General features: G+C 52.7%; 1 protein-coding gene across 9 annotated transcripts in view; it reads right to left on the bottom strand.

The window, feature by feature from the left end:
• Nucleotides 1–17,987, bottom strand: part of LOC118394083 (splicing regulator ARVCF) — a 258,146-nt gene that overhangs the window by 38,703 nt on the left and 201,456 nt on the right. For all 9 annotated transcript variants that reach the window (XM_052461724.1, XM_052461722.1, XM_052461723.1 and 6 more), the window contains one exon: nucleotides 7,360–7,543. In XM_052461724.1, the coding sequence (XP_052317684.1) occupies nucleotides 7,360–7,543 (184 nt within the window). The remainder of the gene's footprint in view (nucleotides 1–7,359; nucleotides 7,544–17,987) is intronic.

Below are 17,987 nucleotides of genomic sequence, written 5' to 3'. Positions count from 1 at the left end.
AGAGAGGCAGACACCGCAGACCATACGCGACTCTAATTCCCAAGTCATAAATCATTGACGGGACTGTAGTGGAACGGGTCAAAAGCTTCAAGTAAAATGGCGCCGACAGTTATGGCAGCTCTGCTTCTAGCTCCGAAGAAACTTTGTGTTATTTCTTACATTATTAGCACAGAAAATGTTTTGTTGTTATTCCATACAGCCAGACATAACTGTTGTATATCAGAGCTGCAGTAACTCACCAGCATTACGACCAGGAATGCCACTTTCCCCAATTGGATCCTTTGTTCATACCACCCAGGGCAATTTAACTTATTCCAAAGGCTGCTCCAAAACACCGCCGGCGGAGAAGAGGTATTCGGAGTGGACTTCTAATCCGACTCGTGCACACCAGCCACCGCTTCAGAGTATATTAATTGCTAATGTTTCGTCTCTGGATAACAAAGAAGACTAGCTCAGGGCGTGGATCTCCTTCCAGAGAGACATCAGGGATTGTAACATACTCTGTTTTACGGTAACATGGCTCTGTAGGGATATATTGTCCCCGTCCATACAGCCATCTGGCTTCTCAGTACATCACGCATACAGGAATAAAGCACTCTCCGGCAAGAAGAAAGGCGGGGGTGTATGTTTCATGATTAACTACCTATGGTGTGATTGTGATAACATACAGGAACTCAAGTCCTTTTGTTCATCCGACCTAGAATATCTCAATCAAATGCCGACCAAGAGAATTATCTTTGGTTATAGTCACAGCCGTGTATAATCCCCCTCAAGCCGATACCACAACGGCTCCCAAAGAACTACACTGGACTTTATGCAAACTGGAAACCACATATCCTGAGGCCGCATTTATTGCAGCTGGTGATTTTAACAAAGCAAATGAGGGAAACGCTACTGAAGTTCTACCAACACATTGACTGTAGTACTCGCACTGGTAAAACACTGGACCACTGCTACTCAACTTTTCAAATTGCCAACAAAGCCCTCCCCTGCCCTCCCTTCGGCAAATCTGATAGACTCCATTTTGCTCCTCCCTCCCTATAGGTAGGAACTCAAAACAGGAAGTACTCTTGCTAAGGTCTATTCAATCCTGGTCTGACCAATCAGAATCCATGCTTCAGGATTGTTTTGATCACGCGGACTGGGACTGAGAATAACATTGACGAATACGGTGAGTGAGTTCATCAGGAAGTGTATAGGAGATTTTGTACCCACTATGACTATTAAAACCTACCCAAACGAGAAACCGTGGATAGATGGCAGCTTTCGTGCAAAACTGAAAGGGCGAACCACCGCATTTAACCATGGCCAGGTGACGGGGAATATGGTCGAATACAAACAGTGTAGTTATTCTCTCAAGGCAATCAAACAGGCAAAACGTTTGTACAGTACATAGACAAAGTGGACTCCCAATCCAAAGGGTCAGACACTATACGTATGTGGCAGGGTCTACAGACAATCGCGGATTACAAAGGGAAAACCAGTCCCGTCGCGGACACCGACGTCTTGCATCCGGATAAGCTGATCACCATTTTTACCCACATTCAGGATAATACTGTGCCAGCAACGCTGCTCGCTACCAAGGACTGTGGGCTCTCAATCTCCGTGGCCGACGTGAGTAAGACATTAAAGCGTGTTAACCCTCACAAGGCTGCCGGCCTAGATGGTATCCCAAGCCGCGTCCTCAGAGCACGCGCAGACCAGCTGGCTGGATTGTTAACAGACATATTCAATCTCTCCCTATCCCAGTCTGCTGTCCCCACTTGCTTCAAGATGGCCACCATTGTTCCTGTACCCAAGAAAGCGAAAGTAACTGAACTAAATGACTATCGCCTTGTAGCACTCACTTCTGTCATCATGAAGTGCTTTGAGAGACTAGTGAAGGATCATATCACCTCTACCTTACCCCCTAGACCCAATTCAATCTAAGGCTAATACTGCATTGAATTTATGACCTGAAAAAGGGGTAGGGTAGGACAACTACACTTACTATACAAAACATTAGAAACACCTGCTCTTTCCATGACAGACTGACCAGGTGACAGCTATGATCCCTTATTGATGTCACTTGTTAAAACCACTTCAAATCAGTGTAGATGAAGGAGAGTAGACCAGTTACAGAATTAGTTTTAATCCTTGAGACAATCGCGCCATGGATTGTGTATGTGTGCTATTCAGAAGGTGAACGGACAAGAGAGATTTAAGTGCCTTTGAAAAGGGTATGGTACAAGGTGCCAGGAGCACCGGTTTGAGTGGGTCAAGAACTACAATGCTGCTGGGTTTTCCAGGCTCAACAGTTTCCAGTGTGTATCAAGAATGTTCCACCACCCAAAAGACATCCAGCCAACTTGACACAACTGTGGGAAGCATAAGGGTCTACATGGGCCAGCATCGCTCTAGAATGCTGTTGACACCTTGTAGAGTGCATGCCCAGACAAATTGAGGCTGTTCTGAGGGCAAAAGGAGGAGCAACTCAATATTAGGAAGGTGTTCCTAATGTTTTGTACACTCCGTGTATATATACTGTATATTGAACAGGATTAAGCTTATCTATTTCGAAATTGGAGAGAAAGACAGCATGCACACTGATTTAAATCAACGATATTCGAGTGATAAGCTGTTTTAAAACTTTGCATCTGGAATTTTACAAAATGACTTGAAGATTTAAAAAAATATGGTGACCCCCGAAACCAGTTGGAGATGTGTAAATTAGACACACATTCAGTCCTTATATTACTGTACCCTAGGCTATGCTGCAGCAAACGTTCACAATAAGAAAAGTTAGTATGATGAGATACATGCATTGTGAACTGCGCTCCATAATGCGATGCGCTGTCCGTTCTCACCCTGAGAGTTGATGACTGATCATGTTTTCATTGATCAATCATTGATGAGAGTTTTGGACGTGGCCCATAGAGAAGCCAGATGTAGAAATGGCATCAAATTTAACAGTTCCATTTTACGTCAGGCTGTTCATAGAAATAACCTCACAGTTAATTTCCTGGGAAAACGGTGAGAGTATGGGCGGGAAATCCCAGTAACCAATCGAAACCTATACGTCAAGATTGTTTTGAACACGCTGACTGGGAAATGTTCCGGGTCACCTCTGAGAATAGTATCGAAATATACACTTGACTCGGTGACAGGGTTCGTCAGGAAGTGCATAGAGCATGTTGTTCCCACTGTGACAATTACAAGTTTCCCAAACCAAAAACCGTGGATAGATTGCACATTTCGCAACCACAGGGCTCTCCAGAGGGTGGTGCGGTCAGCCCAACGTCTCATCGGGGGCACACTGCCTGCCATCCACGACATCTACATTACCCGTTGTCACAGAAGATTGTCAAGGACTTCAGCCACCCGAGCCACGGCATGTTCGCCCCGCTACCATCTGGAGGAGACGACAGTACTGGGACATCAAAGCTGGGACCGAAATTCACCCTTAGCCGGTCTAGTACCCTGCCCTATGTACATAGAGTCATTGAACACTGGTCATTTGAATAATCGTTACATACAGTTTTACTCATTTTATATGTATATACTGTATTCTAGTCATGACTCATCCTATATAACTACTGCTGTACACACGTTTTCTAGTCATATACTTTCCATACACACAGTTTTGTATTGCTAGGTATTATTACTGAACTGTTGAAGCCAGAAACAAGTATTTAGTGACACCTGCAATAACATCTGCAAATCTGTGTACGCGACCAATAAACTTTGATTTGGCGCAAATGGCCCAGTATATGACTGGGGGCGTGCTCCCTGCCATCCAGGACCTCTTTACCAGGTGGTGTCAGATGAAGGACCAAACAATTGTCAAAAGACTCCAGTCACCAAGCCATAGACTGCTTCTGCACGGCAAGTGGTACTGGACCGCCAAGTCTGTGACCAAAAGACTCCTTAACCGCTTCTACCCAAATCCATAACACTGCTGAACAGTTAACCAAATGGCTACCGGGACTATTTACACTGACCCTTTAGTGCACCGATTATGCACACTCACTGGAATCTACCCACACACAAACACAAACACAAATTGACACACTAACACTAACACTCTCCACATACGCTGTTGCTACTCTGTTTATTATCCATCTTGATCGTCTAGTCACTTTGACCCCCTACCTACATGTACATATCTCAACTACTGCATACCCCTGCACATTGACTCAGTACCGTTGCTCCTTGTATATAGCTCCTTTGCTCATGCTAAATGTCTTACTTTTTAACACTGCATTGTTGGTAAAAGGCTAGTAAGTAAGCATTTCACGGTACAGTCTATACCCGTTGTATTTGGTGCATGTGACAAATAAAATTCTAAATAAATTGATAGAATTAAAACCTCACATCCCTCTTTTGGCTCAGAAGAATCACTTCCACCCATAAAAGCCACCAAGGAGCATCCAACAGGGATTGATTTGACAGGCAGGGAGGTGTGTGTGCGCTTGGGCAGACATACAAAGTGGGAAGTGTGTGTTTTTTTATTGGCAGGTGTTTGATTTTCCCTTTTTCTAGAAAGTACATCTGTTGTGGGTGTCAATCTGTGTGCGTGTGTGTTTCAATGTCAATCTGCGGATGTGACGGAGGGCGTGTGTGTCTGTGTCCATTGTGTGGATGTATATCAACTAACTAGGCTGAGAGGTCAGTCATTGTGACATGTGGCCATAAAGGGACAATAGGCTGTCCTCTGGGAGAGGGTTAGAATGAGACTGCCTCACTGATGACGACCCCACCATGTCCGTCGTCACAAGGTCAATGGTAGGCCTGGTAAAAAGGACACAGCTTAAAGGACTTTCTCTCACACACACACAACCTTATTTGACAGTGTAGGAGTATGGACACGCTCATCCTTTGAGGGCTCACGAGTGGCACAGCGATCTAAGGCACTGCATATCAGTACTAGAGGCGTCACTACAGAACCTGGTTCGATTCCAGCCTGCATCACAACCGGCCGGTATTGGGAATCCCATAGGGCGGCGAATAATTGGCCCAGCTTTGTCCGGGTTTGACTGGGGAAGGCCGTCAATGTAAAAAATAATTTGTTCTTAACCGACTTGCCTAGTTAAATAAAAGGTTAAATAAATACAAATCCTTCCAGAAGGAAACAATGCCAAAAAGCGGCAGCGGTAATAGTGACCGATACAGAAAACGTGCTGCTCTGTCAAGGCATGAGTAACTTCATCTCCCATACATCAGCAGATCTCAAATCTGCCTCTGACCAGTAAACAGTGTGTTGTTGGCTTCCGTCGCCATGGAGACACACTCAGCAGCAGGTTAGTAGAGAGAGGGGGAGAGATAGTGAGATGTAATACGTGGCTAGTACAAGGTGCCCTGTATGACCCTGTGGGATGGGTGAGACACACAGTGAACACACACACACACACACACACACACACACACACACACACACACACACACACACACACACACACACACACACACACACACACACACACACAGAGAGAGAGAGACCCATGGGGAAGAGCAATCAGCTGCCAACTTCATCAGAGGGCATCCACATCCAGCTATATCAGACCTCTAACTCAGCAGCAGTCACCTCTACTACTATACAATACCCCTCCCCCTGTCAGAACCACTGACATAGGCCCTGTCGCAAATGGCACCCTATTCCTATATAGTGCACTACCTTTTGACCAGAGCCCTTTTGGTCCTTTGGGGAACAGGGTACCATTTGGGATGGAGCCACTGTAATGTGCTGCTGGCCAGATGAGAGGCAAACTTGATTACATTGATTAAAGTGAAATGGGGCAAGAGGAGGCAGCAGCTTCTCTAGGGAGGGAGTGGCGTAATCTAAGGACAGCCAGCCGGATCAAACCCTCAGCCTCAGTCTACTTCCTTACCCAGGTCACCAAGCAAAATAAAATACATCCTGATATCAATAGTGTGTGTGTGTGTGTGAGAGAGCGCGAGAAAGAAAGAGAGAAAGATGGCGAGGGAGAGTACCAAACAAGCAAAACACAAGAACATTAATCTGGAATGTGTTACATTAGACCAAAACAGCAGGGGGTTGGTGGAGTGTTGGAGGGTGGTGGGATTGGTTGTATCCTGATCAACAGACCGCAGTGACTGCTGAGCTGAGCTGCAGTGGATTAGGGACTGGGGGTCAGACTGGCTGGGGCTGGGCGGGATGCAGGCAGCAGGGACAGAGGACAACACACACATATCTGTTGTGTTTCTGTAGGGTGACATGCTGCCATAACACAAGGTCCAAGTCACGTCAGGAGAAAGAACTACTATCTAGTCTCCAACATTGTCTGACATTAACCTCACACGCTTTAAAAACAAAGTCAAACTGGCAAAATGGACACGAGTAGAGAGTCAGAGCCAATATGCAAACGGCCAATACAAAGACATTGAAGCTACTACATCTTTATTAGAACCACTATCTCCTGGTGGACCTTTGGCTTAACGCAGACATCCAGACTTCCTATAGACTTATCTCCAGTGTGTGTGTGTGCGCGTGTCGGACACACACACACACACACACACACACACACACACACACACACAGAGAAGTCATTATCTGGGGCTATATTACACCCCCTCAGGCTCAGCCTCTGGCTTCCTCTGAACACTTTCCCTACAAGGTCAGTCAGTATAGAGAGGGGCAGTAGTCTTGAATGACTGTTGCTAGAGACTGGACTAGCCAACTACTTTCTCTAGATGAACACACAGTTGGATCATGTGTTACCCTTTGAGAGAAGGCTCAAGCCATACCCTATGGAGGCAATAATCCACAGCTGCAACACATTGAGGAGAATGTGAGAATCTGAATCAAGTGAGCGAGGAAAACATGGCTTCCTCACCAACCTGTCACCTGATTGGTATAAATCTACACAGTAATTTAATCGAGTCCCAATCGACCCAACCGCCCCCCTCCATCCCCTCACAACCTTTACGATCAGGGAGAAGGTGATGCGTATTTACAAGGGCTAATGTCGTTACGGCAGTTGTAACCGTTGCGGTAAGCCCTTGTGGACACGGAAGTACTAATCAAGCATCAGGTTGCTCAGACGACCTCTAAGGTCTCTGGTTCTGCCTGTACAGGGGTCTGTTAATAGCACTGCTAATTGCCACAGCAGCAGAGACCATCGATCGCTATCCTTTCAATATCAGATACACTGGTTGAAAAGGTCTTTCAGTTCCCTCTCTCATTCAGAGAACAGCCTCTGTGGTTGAAGTGCGAGTGGTGGCCTGGCAGGTCCATATGCATTGTGCCATGGGCCCTGCTGCTGGATCATATTAACCATCTTTTGATCTGCTTCACTTTTTCCTATGGCAGGAAGTACCTTTAAGAGGAGCGTGGGTATCAGGCCTCACGCAAGCTATTACCTCAGACAACCAGAGGTGTTCTTGAAGACGGTGGTCCACTCTGCGTCGCGGGGCTTGGAGTCCTCGTTGGGCTCGTGCTCCCAGCCTGAGTGGGGGATGATGACCTCGTTGGTCATAGTCTGAAGCCCGTGGTTTATAATCACCATCTTCAGAGGCTCATAGGAAGACAGGTTCCACAGGGTCCCTAGGGCGAGGGAGGGAGGGGGATCGGGAGAGGAGCAGAGGGAGAGAAATAGATGAAGGAAAAACTGTCATTCGCCGATTCCTTTCACGTCTGAGGGAACAGTCGTTCACGCAAAATGAAACCATTTACCAGTAACATGTAAAACACACAGCGAGAGCAAAGTCTTAGTTTCTCTCACAGTGAGGAGAGAGATAGCTGTGTCTCACACTGAGCATAATTCAATCACTGAGCCTATGAATCCTGTAATCTCAGAGAGAGGGAGGAATGGGAGGCGAGGGACACACACACACACACACACACACACACACACACACACTGAGAACAGGTTTAGAGCCAGCATGGAGCCTGGCAACAGTTGCAATAGAGATAGAATCGGGAGAGATTTCACATAAATGGATGTACCAGGGCAAGACCTCCGGTTTGTGGAAAACTAAATACTACACAATCGACTTCAAAGTCCACATACACACGCAGAGTCCCATCTTTGTTTTTATGAACTGTAGCTGCCCTCTACCCCACCCCCAGACAAGGCCCAGTGAGGGAGGAATGGTAACAAGATGAAACAGTTTATCTTATTTCAGAAAGTATTGATTTCCTAGGCAGAAGAATAACAGCCAGGAGCTAAAGAGTTAGGCTAAATCTTATACACACAGACTTATGCACGGTTTCTGCCTGGTCAATATTTTCGCCGTCATATCATGCTGACTGCACACTATAAAAACCTTGGCGGCCCAAATCTAAAAAATACCTTCAGTCTCGCTCGTGTGGTTAAGTTATGATTTGAGAAAACCATTACCTCCCTCCGACAACAATAAGTACATCTGTACTTACAGCTGAAAAGGGCCTCCACTCTGCAAGGCCATAAGTCAGTGCAGGCCTTAGCACACTGGTAACATGGACCAGAGCTTACCAGAGAGGCAGAACTGAGCCCTCTATGTGGCGTTAAGAGAAGAGCCATGTCGTATTTGCTAGAGGTTCGTTTGACTCGTTTCATTGGCGTGTTATTGTGGCACTCGGGCATGAACAACAGGAGATGTGGTGGCAGCCGTGGCGAGAGGAGACAGGTAGCGGGGGGACTGAGCTGCTGCCTGGGGGACGGACTGAGCTGCTGCCTGGGGGACGGACTGAGCTGCTGCCTGGGGGACGGACTGAGCTGCTGCCTGGGGGACGGACTGAGCTGCTGCCTGGGGACGGACTGAGCTGCTGCCTGGGGGACGGACTGAGCTGCTGCCTGGGGGACGGACTGAGCTGCTGCCTGGGGGACGGACTGAGCTGCTGCCTGGGGGACGGACTGAGCTGCTGCCTGGGGGACGGACTGAGCTGCTGCCTGGGGGACGGACTGAGCTGCTGCCTGGGGGACGGACTGAGCTGCTGCCTGGGGGACGGACTGAGCTGCTGCCTTTGGGGACGGACTGAGCTGCTGCCTTTGGGGACGGACTGAGCTGCTGCCTGGGGGACGGACTGAGCTGCTGCCTGGGGGACGGACTGAGCTGCTGCCTGGGGGACGGACTGAGCTGCTGCCTGGGGGACGGACTGAGCTGCTGCCTGGGGACGGACTGAGCTGCTGCCTGGGGGACGGACTGAGCTGCTGCCTGGGGGACGGACTGAGCTGCTGCCTGGGGGACGGACTGAGCTGCTGCCTGGGGGACGGACTGGGGGAGCTGCTGCTGCCTGGGGGACGGACTGAGCTGCTGCCTGGGGGACGACTGAGCTGCTGCCTGGGGGACGGACTGAGCTGCTGCCTGACTGAGCTGCTGCCTGGGGGACGGACTGAGCTGCTGCCTGGGGACGACTGAGCTGCTGCCTGGGGGACGGACTGAGCTGCTGCCTGGGGGACGGACTGAGCTGCTGCCTGGGGGGACGAGCTGCTGCCTGAGCTGCTGCCTGGGGGGGACGGACTGAGCTGCTGCCTGGGGGACGACTGAGCTGCTGCCTGGGGGACTACTGAGCTGCTGCCTGGGGGACGACTGAGCTGCTGCCTGGGGGGAGCTGCTGCCTGGGGGACTGAGCTGCTGCCTGGGGAGCTGCTGCCTGGGGACTACTGAGCTGCTGCCTGGGGGACTGAGCTGCTGCCTGGGGGACGACTGAGCTGCTGCCTGGGGGACTACTGAGCTGCTGCCTGGGGGACTACTGAGCTGCTGCCTGGGGGACTACTGAGCTGCTGCCTGGGGGACTACTGAGCTGCTGCCTGGGGGACTACTGAGCTGCTGCCTGGGGGACTACTGAGCTGCTGCCTGGGGACTACTGAGCTGCTGCCTGGGGGACTACTGAGCTGCTGCCTGGGGGACTACTGAGCTGCTGCCTGGGGGACTACTGAGCTTCTGCCTTGAGGACTACTGAGCTGCTGCCTGGAGGACTACTGAGCTGCTGCCTGGGGGACTACTGAGCTGCTGCCTGGAGGACTACTGAGCTGCTGCCTGGGGGACTACTGAGCTGCTGCCTGGAGGACTACTGAGCTGCTGCCTGGGGGACTACTGAGCTGCTGCCTGGAGGACGACTGAGTTGATCATCTCCAACACTGGACCATTAGCGTCACTCCATTGGCTCTGACAACCAGCAGTAAACAGGTAGTGAATAAGAAGTCAACAAGCAACCAACGGTAGTCTACAGACATCGCTGGTATAGTCAACAATAGCAGGAACAGTGAAATCAATTGCTAGAATATGGACAATTGGTGGCAAATGAGTTGACATCACGTAATGGTCAACAAGCAGCCAGCAGCAGCCACCCATAGCCAACATACACTGAGTGTACATAACATTAACATGCTCTTTCCATGACAGACTGACCTGGTGAAAGTTATGATATCACTATTAAATCAACTTCAAATCAGTGAAGATGAAGGGGAGGAGACTGGTTAAAGAAGGATTTTTAAGCATTGTGACAATTGAGACATGGATTGTGTATGTGTGGCATTCAGAGGGTGAATGGGCAAGGCAAACGATATAAGTGCCTTCGAACGGGGTACGGAAGTTTTGTGTCAAGAACTGCAACACCGCTGGGTTTTCCAAACAGTTCCCCATGAGCATCAAGAATCTAGCCAACTCGACATGACTGTGAAAAGCATTGGAGTCAACATGGGCCAGCATCCCTGTGGAACGCTTTCGACACCTTGTAGAGTCCATGCCCCGATGAATTGACGCTGTTTTGAGGCGGGAAAAAAAATATTAGGACGGTCTTAATGTTTTGTACACTAACGGCACAATCCACCATCTTTGATAGTCCAGGGAGTACAATGCAATCTACTGCTACTGTATATTGTGGACAATTAGTGACCAATCAGCGAGCAGGAGACCTCAACTACTGTAATATTGTAAGACAATGCTGCCAATATTTAGAGATGGGGCTGGAGAAATGTAACCACTCAAATTCATAGATCTACAGATATAAGGACTCCATGACATCAAAGTTTTTCCAAATGTGTTTTAGCTGGACATCTCAGGCTCTGCACACTCCTGGATTGCATCCTACCTGGCGTGTTGCTCCTACCAGGTGGCGTGGAGATGATCGGTGTCTCCACCACGTGCTCTCACTCTTTTTTCTTTAACTCGGCTCTCATATCCTCACATGGTCTCTCCAATCGTTTGCTATGCAGATGACACTCCACTTGTCTTTTCCTTCCACCTTCTGAAATCCAGGTGGCGACACACATCTCTGCGTGCCTGGCAGACATCTCAGCTTGGATGTCCGCCCACCGCCTCCAGAAGCAAGACAAAACGCCGCTCCCCTTCCTCTGGGGAAAGCCTGCACGCTCCAAGACCTCGCCATCATAATTGACAACTCTGCGGCGTCACCCTCCCAGAGTTCAAAGAAACTTGGCATGACAACGGACAACACCCTGTCGTTCTCTGCAAAAATCAAAGCAGTGACTCGCTCCTGCAGGTTCATGCTCTACAACATCAGTAGAGTGCGACCTTTGCCCTCACACAGGAAGTGGAGCAGGTCCTAATCCAGGCACGTCAGCTGCCGTCTAGACTACAGCAACTCTGTTGGGCAGGCTCCCCGCTTCTGCCATCAAACCCCAAAACGAAGCAGCCCGCCCGGTGTTCAACCTTCCTAAATTCTCTGTCACTCTGCTCCTCCGCATACACCACTGGATTCCAGTCGAAGCTCGCATCGTCATCAAGACCCTGGTGCTTGCCGACGGGGGACCAAGGGAAACTGCCCCTCCTTACCTTCAGGCTATGCCCAAACCCTACATCCCAACCCGAGCACTCCATTCCACCCACCTCTGGTCTCTTGGACCTCCCACCCCTACGGGAGGGAAGCTCCCACTCAGCCCAATCAAAGCTATTGCCTGTCCTGGCACCCCAATAGTGCAACAAGCTTCCCTTAAAGGCAGGTCAGCAGAGTCTTCAATCTTATTTTTTTTTTATAATATTTTTTTACCCCCCTTTTTCGTGGTATCTAATTGTTAGTAGTTACTATCTTGTCTCATCGCTACAATGCCCGTACGGGCTCGGGAGAGACGAAGGTCGAGAGCCATGCATCCTCCGAAACACAAAACAACCAAGCCGCACTGCTTCTTAACACAGCGCGCATCCAACCCAGCCGCACCAATGTGTCGGAGGAAACACCGTGCACCTAGCAACCTGGTCAGTGCGCACTGCGCCTGGCCCGCCACAGGAGCCGTGAGTGCGCGATAAGACAAGGATATCCCTACCGTCCAAAACCTCCCTAACCCGACACTAGGCCAAAATGGACCTCCCGGTCGTGGCCGGCTGTGACAGAGCCTGGGCTCGAAACTAGAGTCTCTGGTGGCACAGCAAGCACTGCAATGCAGTGCCTTAGACCACTGCGCCATCCGGGAGGCTGAGTCAATCTTCCCAAAACATCTGAAACCCTACCTCTTTGAAGAGGATGTTAAATAAGTCTTGGGGCACCGACTCTTTCACATCACTGCATGTCGGCCTGTACCTCCAACACAGTGCCAATTCTAAAGTATTCAGTTTCTTCACTCTTTCTCCTTAAGAACCTGAAGCATCCCTGGCCTGGCCTCCCTCAACCTCTCTAATCAAATCCCAAGGTAATGGATGGTAATGAAAGCCAAGCCGAGGCAGGCCAGGGAAAATGGGAGGTGGACCAGTACTTTCCTCCCTCCCAGGGCCCTGGGCGGCTAATTCAATTTCCTGGGTGCTGGCTACTGCCGACATGCTGCTCACAGGCCCATTCACTTAGAGCTGCCCATTACACCTCTCCCTCCCTCCTGCCATTCAATAGCGAGCGAGTGAGAGAGAGGGGTGATTTGGGACTAACATACATATTAGCCATGCAGCGGGGCTAGGCTGTAACTCTCCTACTGCTGTCACAGGCTAATTGCTGAGTAGAGATGACAGAGTCCAGGAGAGTGGAGGCAGCGGCCACGGCAGCTGGGAGGGGAGTTATGGAACTGTGTGTGTTTATGTGAGATGGGTGGTTGGTAGTAGAGGGGATGAAGACGGGCCCTTACAGGAGGAGCTAGGTCATGTAAATAAGTAGAATAACCGGTGACAGGTAGGCCACGTGTCTGCTCATATGCCTGCATGTAGGAGCGCGTGCAGGGACGTGTCTAGGGAGCGCGTGCAGGGACGTGTCTAGGGAGCGCGTGCAGGGACGTGTCTAGGGAGCGCGTGCAGGGACGTGTCGAGGGAGCGCGTGCAGGGACGTGTCGAGGGAGCGCGTGCAGGGACGTGTCGAGGGAGCGCGTGCAGGGACGTGTCGAGGGAGCGCGTGCAGGGACGTGTCGAGGGAGCGCGTGCAGGGACGTGTCGAGGAGCGCGTGCAGGGACGTGTCGAGGGAGCGCGTGCAGGGACGTGTCGAGGGAGCGCGTGCAGGGACGTGTCTAGGGAGCGCGTGCAGGGACGTGTCGAGGGAGCGCGTGCAGGGACGTGTCGAGGAGCGCGTGCAGGGACGTGTCGAGGGGCGCGTGCAGGGGACGTGTCGAGGGGCGCGTGCAGGGACGTGTCGAGGGGGGCGCGTGCAGGGGACGTGTCTAGGGGCGCGTGCAGGGACGTGTCTAGGGGCGCGTGCAGGGACGTGTCTAGGGGGCGCGTGCAGGGACGTGTCTAGGGGCGCGTGCAGGGACGTGTCTAGGGGCGCGTGCAGGACGTGTCTAGGGGGGCGCGTGCAGGGACGTGTCTAGGGGCGCGCGCAGGGACGTGTCTAGGGGCGCGCGCAGGGACGTGTCTAGGGGCGCGCGCAGGGACGTGTCTAGGGGCGCGCGCAGGGACGTGTCTAGGGGCGCGCGCAGGACGTGTCTAGGGGCGCGCGCGCAGGGACGTGTCTAGGGGCGCGCGCAGGGACGTGTCTAGGGGGCGCGCAGGGACGTGTCTAGGGGCGCGCGCAGGGGACGTGTCTAGGGGCGCGCGCAGGACGTGTCTAGGGGCGCGCGCAGGGACGTGTCTAGGAGCGCGCGCAGGGACGTGTCTAGGGAGCGCGCGCAGGACGTGTCTAGGGAGCGCGCGCAGGACGTGTCTAGGGAGCGCGCGCAGGACGTGTCTAGGGAGCGCGCGCAGGACGTGTCTAGGGAGCGCGCGCAGGACGTGTCTAGGGAGCGCGCGCAGGGACGTGTCTAGGAGCGCGCGCAGGGACGTGTCTAGGGAGCGCGCAGGACGTGTCTAGGGAGCGCGCGCAGGACGTGTCGAGGAGCGCGCGCAGGGACGTGTCGAGGAGCGCGCGCAGGACGTGTCGAGGAGCGCGCGCAGGACGTGTCGAGGAGCGCGCGCAGGGACGTGTCTAGGGAGCGCGCAGGGGACGTGTCTAGGGAGCGCGCGCAGGACGTGTCTAGGAGCGCGCGCAGGGACGTGTCGAGGAGCGCGCGCAGGGACGTGTCGAGGAGCGCGCGCAGGGACGTGTCGAGGAGCGCGTGCAGGACGTGTCGAGGAGCGCGTGCAGGGGACGTGTCGAGGAGCGCGTGCAGGGGACGTGTCGAGGAGCGCGTGCAGGGACGTGTCGAGGAGCGCGTGCAGGGACGTGTCTAGGAGCGCGTGCAGGGACGTGTCGAGGAGCGCGTGCAGGGACGTGTCGAGGAGCGCGTGCAGGGACGTGTCGAGGAGCGCGTGCAGGGGACGTGTCGAGGAGCGCGTGCAGGGACGTGTCGAGGAGCGCGTGCAGGGACGTGTCGAGGCGCGTGCAGGGACGTGTCGAGGGGGCGCGTGCAGGGACGTGTCTAGGGGGCGCGTGCAGGGACGTGTCTAGGGGGCGCGTGCAGGGACGTGTCTAGGGGGCGCGTGCAGGGACGTGTCTAGGGGGCGCGTGCAGGGACGTGTCTAGGGGCGCGTGCAGGGACGTGTCTAGGGAGCGCGTGCAGGGACGTGTCTAGGGAGCGCGTGCAGGGACGTGTCTAGGGAGCGCGTGCAGGGACGTGTCTAGGGAGCGCGTGCAGGGACGTGTCTAGGGGCGCGTGCAGGGACGTGTCTAGGGGCGCGTGCAGGGACGTGTCTAGGGGCGCGTGCAGGGACGTGTCTAGGGGGCGCGTGCAGGGACGTGTCTAGGGGGCGCGTGCAGGGACGTGTCTAGGGAGCGCGTGCAGGGACGTGTCTAGGGGGCGTGCAGGGACGTGTCTAGGGGCGCGTGCAGGGACGTGTCTAGGGAGCGCGTGCAGGGACGTGTCTAGGGGCGCGTGCAGGGACGTGTCTAGGGGGCGCGTGCAGGGACGTGTCTAGGGGCGCGTGCAGGGACGTGTCTAGGGGGCGCGTGCAGGGACGTGTCTAGGGAGCGCGTGCAGGGACGTGTCTAGGGAGCGCGTGCAGGGACGTGTCTAGGGGCGCGCGCAGGGACGTGTCTAGGGAGCGCGTGCAGGGACGTGTCTAGGGAGCGTGTCTAGGAGCGCGCGGGACGTGTCTAGGGAGCGCGCGCAGGGACGTGTCTAGGGAGCGCGCGCAGGGACGTGTCTAGGGAGCGCGCGCAGGGGACGTGTCTAGGGAGCGCGTGCAGGGACGTGTCTAGGGAGCGCGTGCAGGGACGTGTCTAGGGAGCGCGTGCAGGGACGTGTCTAGGGAGCGCGTGCAGGGACGTGTCTAGGGAGCGCGTGCAGGGACGTGTCTAGGGAGCGCGTGCAGGGACGTGTCTCGGGAGCGCGTGCAGGGACGTGTCTAGAGAGCGCGCGTATGGACGTGTCTAGAGAGCGCGCGTATGGACGTGTCTAGAGAGCGCGCGTATGGACGTGTCTAGAGAGCGCGCGTATGGACGTGTCTAGAGAGCGCGCGTATGGACGTGTCTAGAGAGCGCGCGTATGGACGTGTCTAGAGAGCGCGCGTATGGACGTGTCTAGAGAGCGCGCGTATGGACGTGTCTAGAGAGCGCGCGTATGGACGTGTCTAGAGAGCGCGCGTATGGACGTGTCTAGAGAGCGCGCGTATGGACGTGTCTAGAGAGCGCGCGTATGGACGTGTCTAGAGAGCGCGCGTATGGACGTGTCTAGAGAGCGCGCGTATGGACGTGTCTAGAGAGCGCGCGTATGGACGTGTCTAGAGAGCGCGTGTATGGACGTGTCTAGAGAGTGTGTGTTTGTGTGCTGATAGCAGATGAACCGCTGGCCCCTGCCTAGATTGCAGTAGGGTGGCCAGGCCACGAGCAGCACCAATCCACAGAAGTGTGTGTGCGTGTGTGTGTGTCAGACCCCGAACTGTGTAAGCAACCCTGGGCTAGGCAGCAGCGGCCGACACACACAAACATGTTTCTTTCCTCACCAACTTCAAAAAGAGCAGTACCATTTCCTGGGCCACAAAGTGAACTCAAGTGCCACTCCAAGTCTCCGCCTGAGCCCTTACGCTCTCCTCTCTCCTCATCCTACCACACAGAGGGGGCTTATATAGAATAAATCCCGACTGGAATGGATGGTGGTGGTGGGTTTATATTTCCATTAAATGCAGAGTTGGGAAGCAGGAGGACTGCAGCTGAATCCTTTATAGAGCAGTCATTGGTTGGTCCTTTCATGTGGCATTGGGAAAGCCATGTTACCCTCCTCTCCCCATTCACTCCCCTGGCCTTACCTACCTGGACCACATTACAACAGCTTTTTCCTCTGGAGAGGTATGCTGATGCACTACTACTAACACCGCTAGACTATTTATTTGACCTTTATTTAACTAGGCAAGTCAGTTAAGAACAAATTCCTATTCACAATGACGGCCTAGGAACAATGGGTTAACTGCCTTGTTCAGGGGCAGAACGACAGATTTGTACCTTGTCAGCTCGCTCGGCATCTCGATGCATTTTTTATGGAAGTAGAGAACAAGTGGAATGAACACCTGTTTAGCAGCTGTTTGCCTACAAATCTATCTTCAAAACTATCTGTGAAAGGAAAATATGAGACACTATGATATTCTGGTTTATCAGCACAGTCTTTGCTAGAGGGCAAAAATAGCCATAGGCCTATCCAGGAGGATGAAACACCCAGGGAAAAATAAACTAATTATAAAGACCACTTCCTGTGTGCCTATAAAACAATTGTCAGTTCAACGTCAACCTTTCCCTGCTAAAAACGGAACTGGCTGTGGTTCATCTCCTTCACATAGAGTTGATCAGGCTGTTGATTGTGGCCTGTTGTTCCACTCCTCTTCAATGGCTGTGAAAAGTTGCTGGATATTGGCAGGACCTGGAATGCGCTGTCTTATGCGTCTACCCAGAGCATCCCAAACATGCTCAATGAGCGACATGTCTGGTGAGTATGCAGGCCATGGAAGGAATTGTGTACAGATCTTTGCGTCCTGGGGCCGATCAGTATCATGCTGAAACGTGATGGCAGCGGATGAATGGCACGACAAGGAGCCTCAGGATCTCTGTGCATTCAAATTATCATCAATAAAATGTAATTGTGTTTGTTGTCCATAGCTTATGCCCGTCCATACCATAACCCCACCATGGGACACACTGTTCACAACGTTGACGTCGGCAAACCGCTAGCCCACAGAATGCCATACACGCTGTTTGCATCAGCCCGGTAGAGTTGAAACCAGGATTAATCTGTGAAGAGCACACTTCTCCAGCGTGCCAGTGGCCATGGACGGTGAGTATTTGCCGAGTTAAGTCAGGTCAGGACACTGGTGAGGACGCCGCGCACGCAGATGAGCTTCCCTGTGACGGTTTCTGACAGTTTGTGCAGAGAAATTTGGTTGTGCAAAGCCACAGTTTCATCAGCTGTCCTGGTGTCTGGTCTCAGAAGATCCTGCAGGTGAAGAAGCCAGATGTTGAGGTCCTGGGTCTGCGATGGTGAGGCTGGTTGGACATTCTGCCGAATTCTCTAAAACAACGTTGATGTGGCTTATGGTTGAGAAATTAACAAAATTCTGTCAACAGCTCTGGTGGACATTCCTTCAGCCAGAAACGCAATTGCACTCTCCCTCAAAACTTCAGACATCTGCGGCTTGCTGTGTGACAAAACTGCACATATTAAAGTGGATTGTATTGTCCCCAGCACAAGGTGCATCTGTGTAATGATTATGTGGTTTAATCAGCTTCTTG

Source organism: Oncorhynchus keta, chromosome 14 (assembly GCF_023373465.1).
Source record: "Oncorhynchus keta strain PuntledgeMale-10-30-2019 chromosome 14, Oket_V2, whole genome shotgun sequence".
NCBI classification, from domain to species: domain Eukaryota; kingdom Metazoa; phylum Chordata; class Actinopteri; order Salmoniformes; family Salmonidae; genus Oncorhynchus; species Oncorhynchus keta.
The sequence above is the reverse complement of the archived record's forward strand: the minus strand, read 5'-3'. Positions and strand labels throughout refer to the sequence as shown.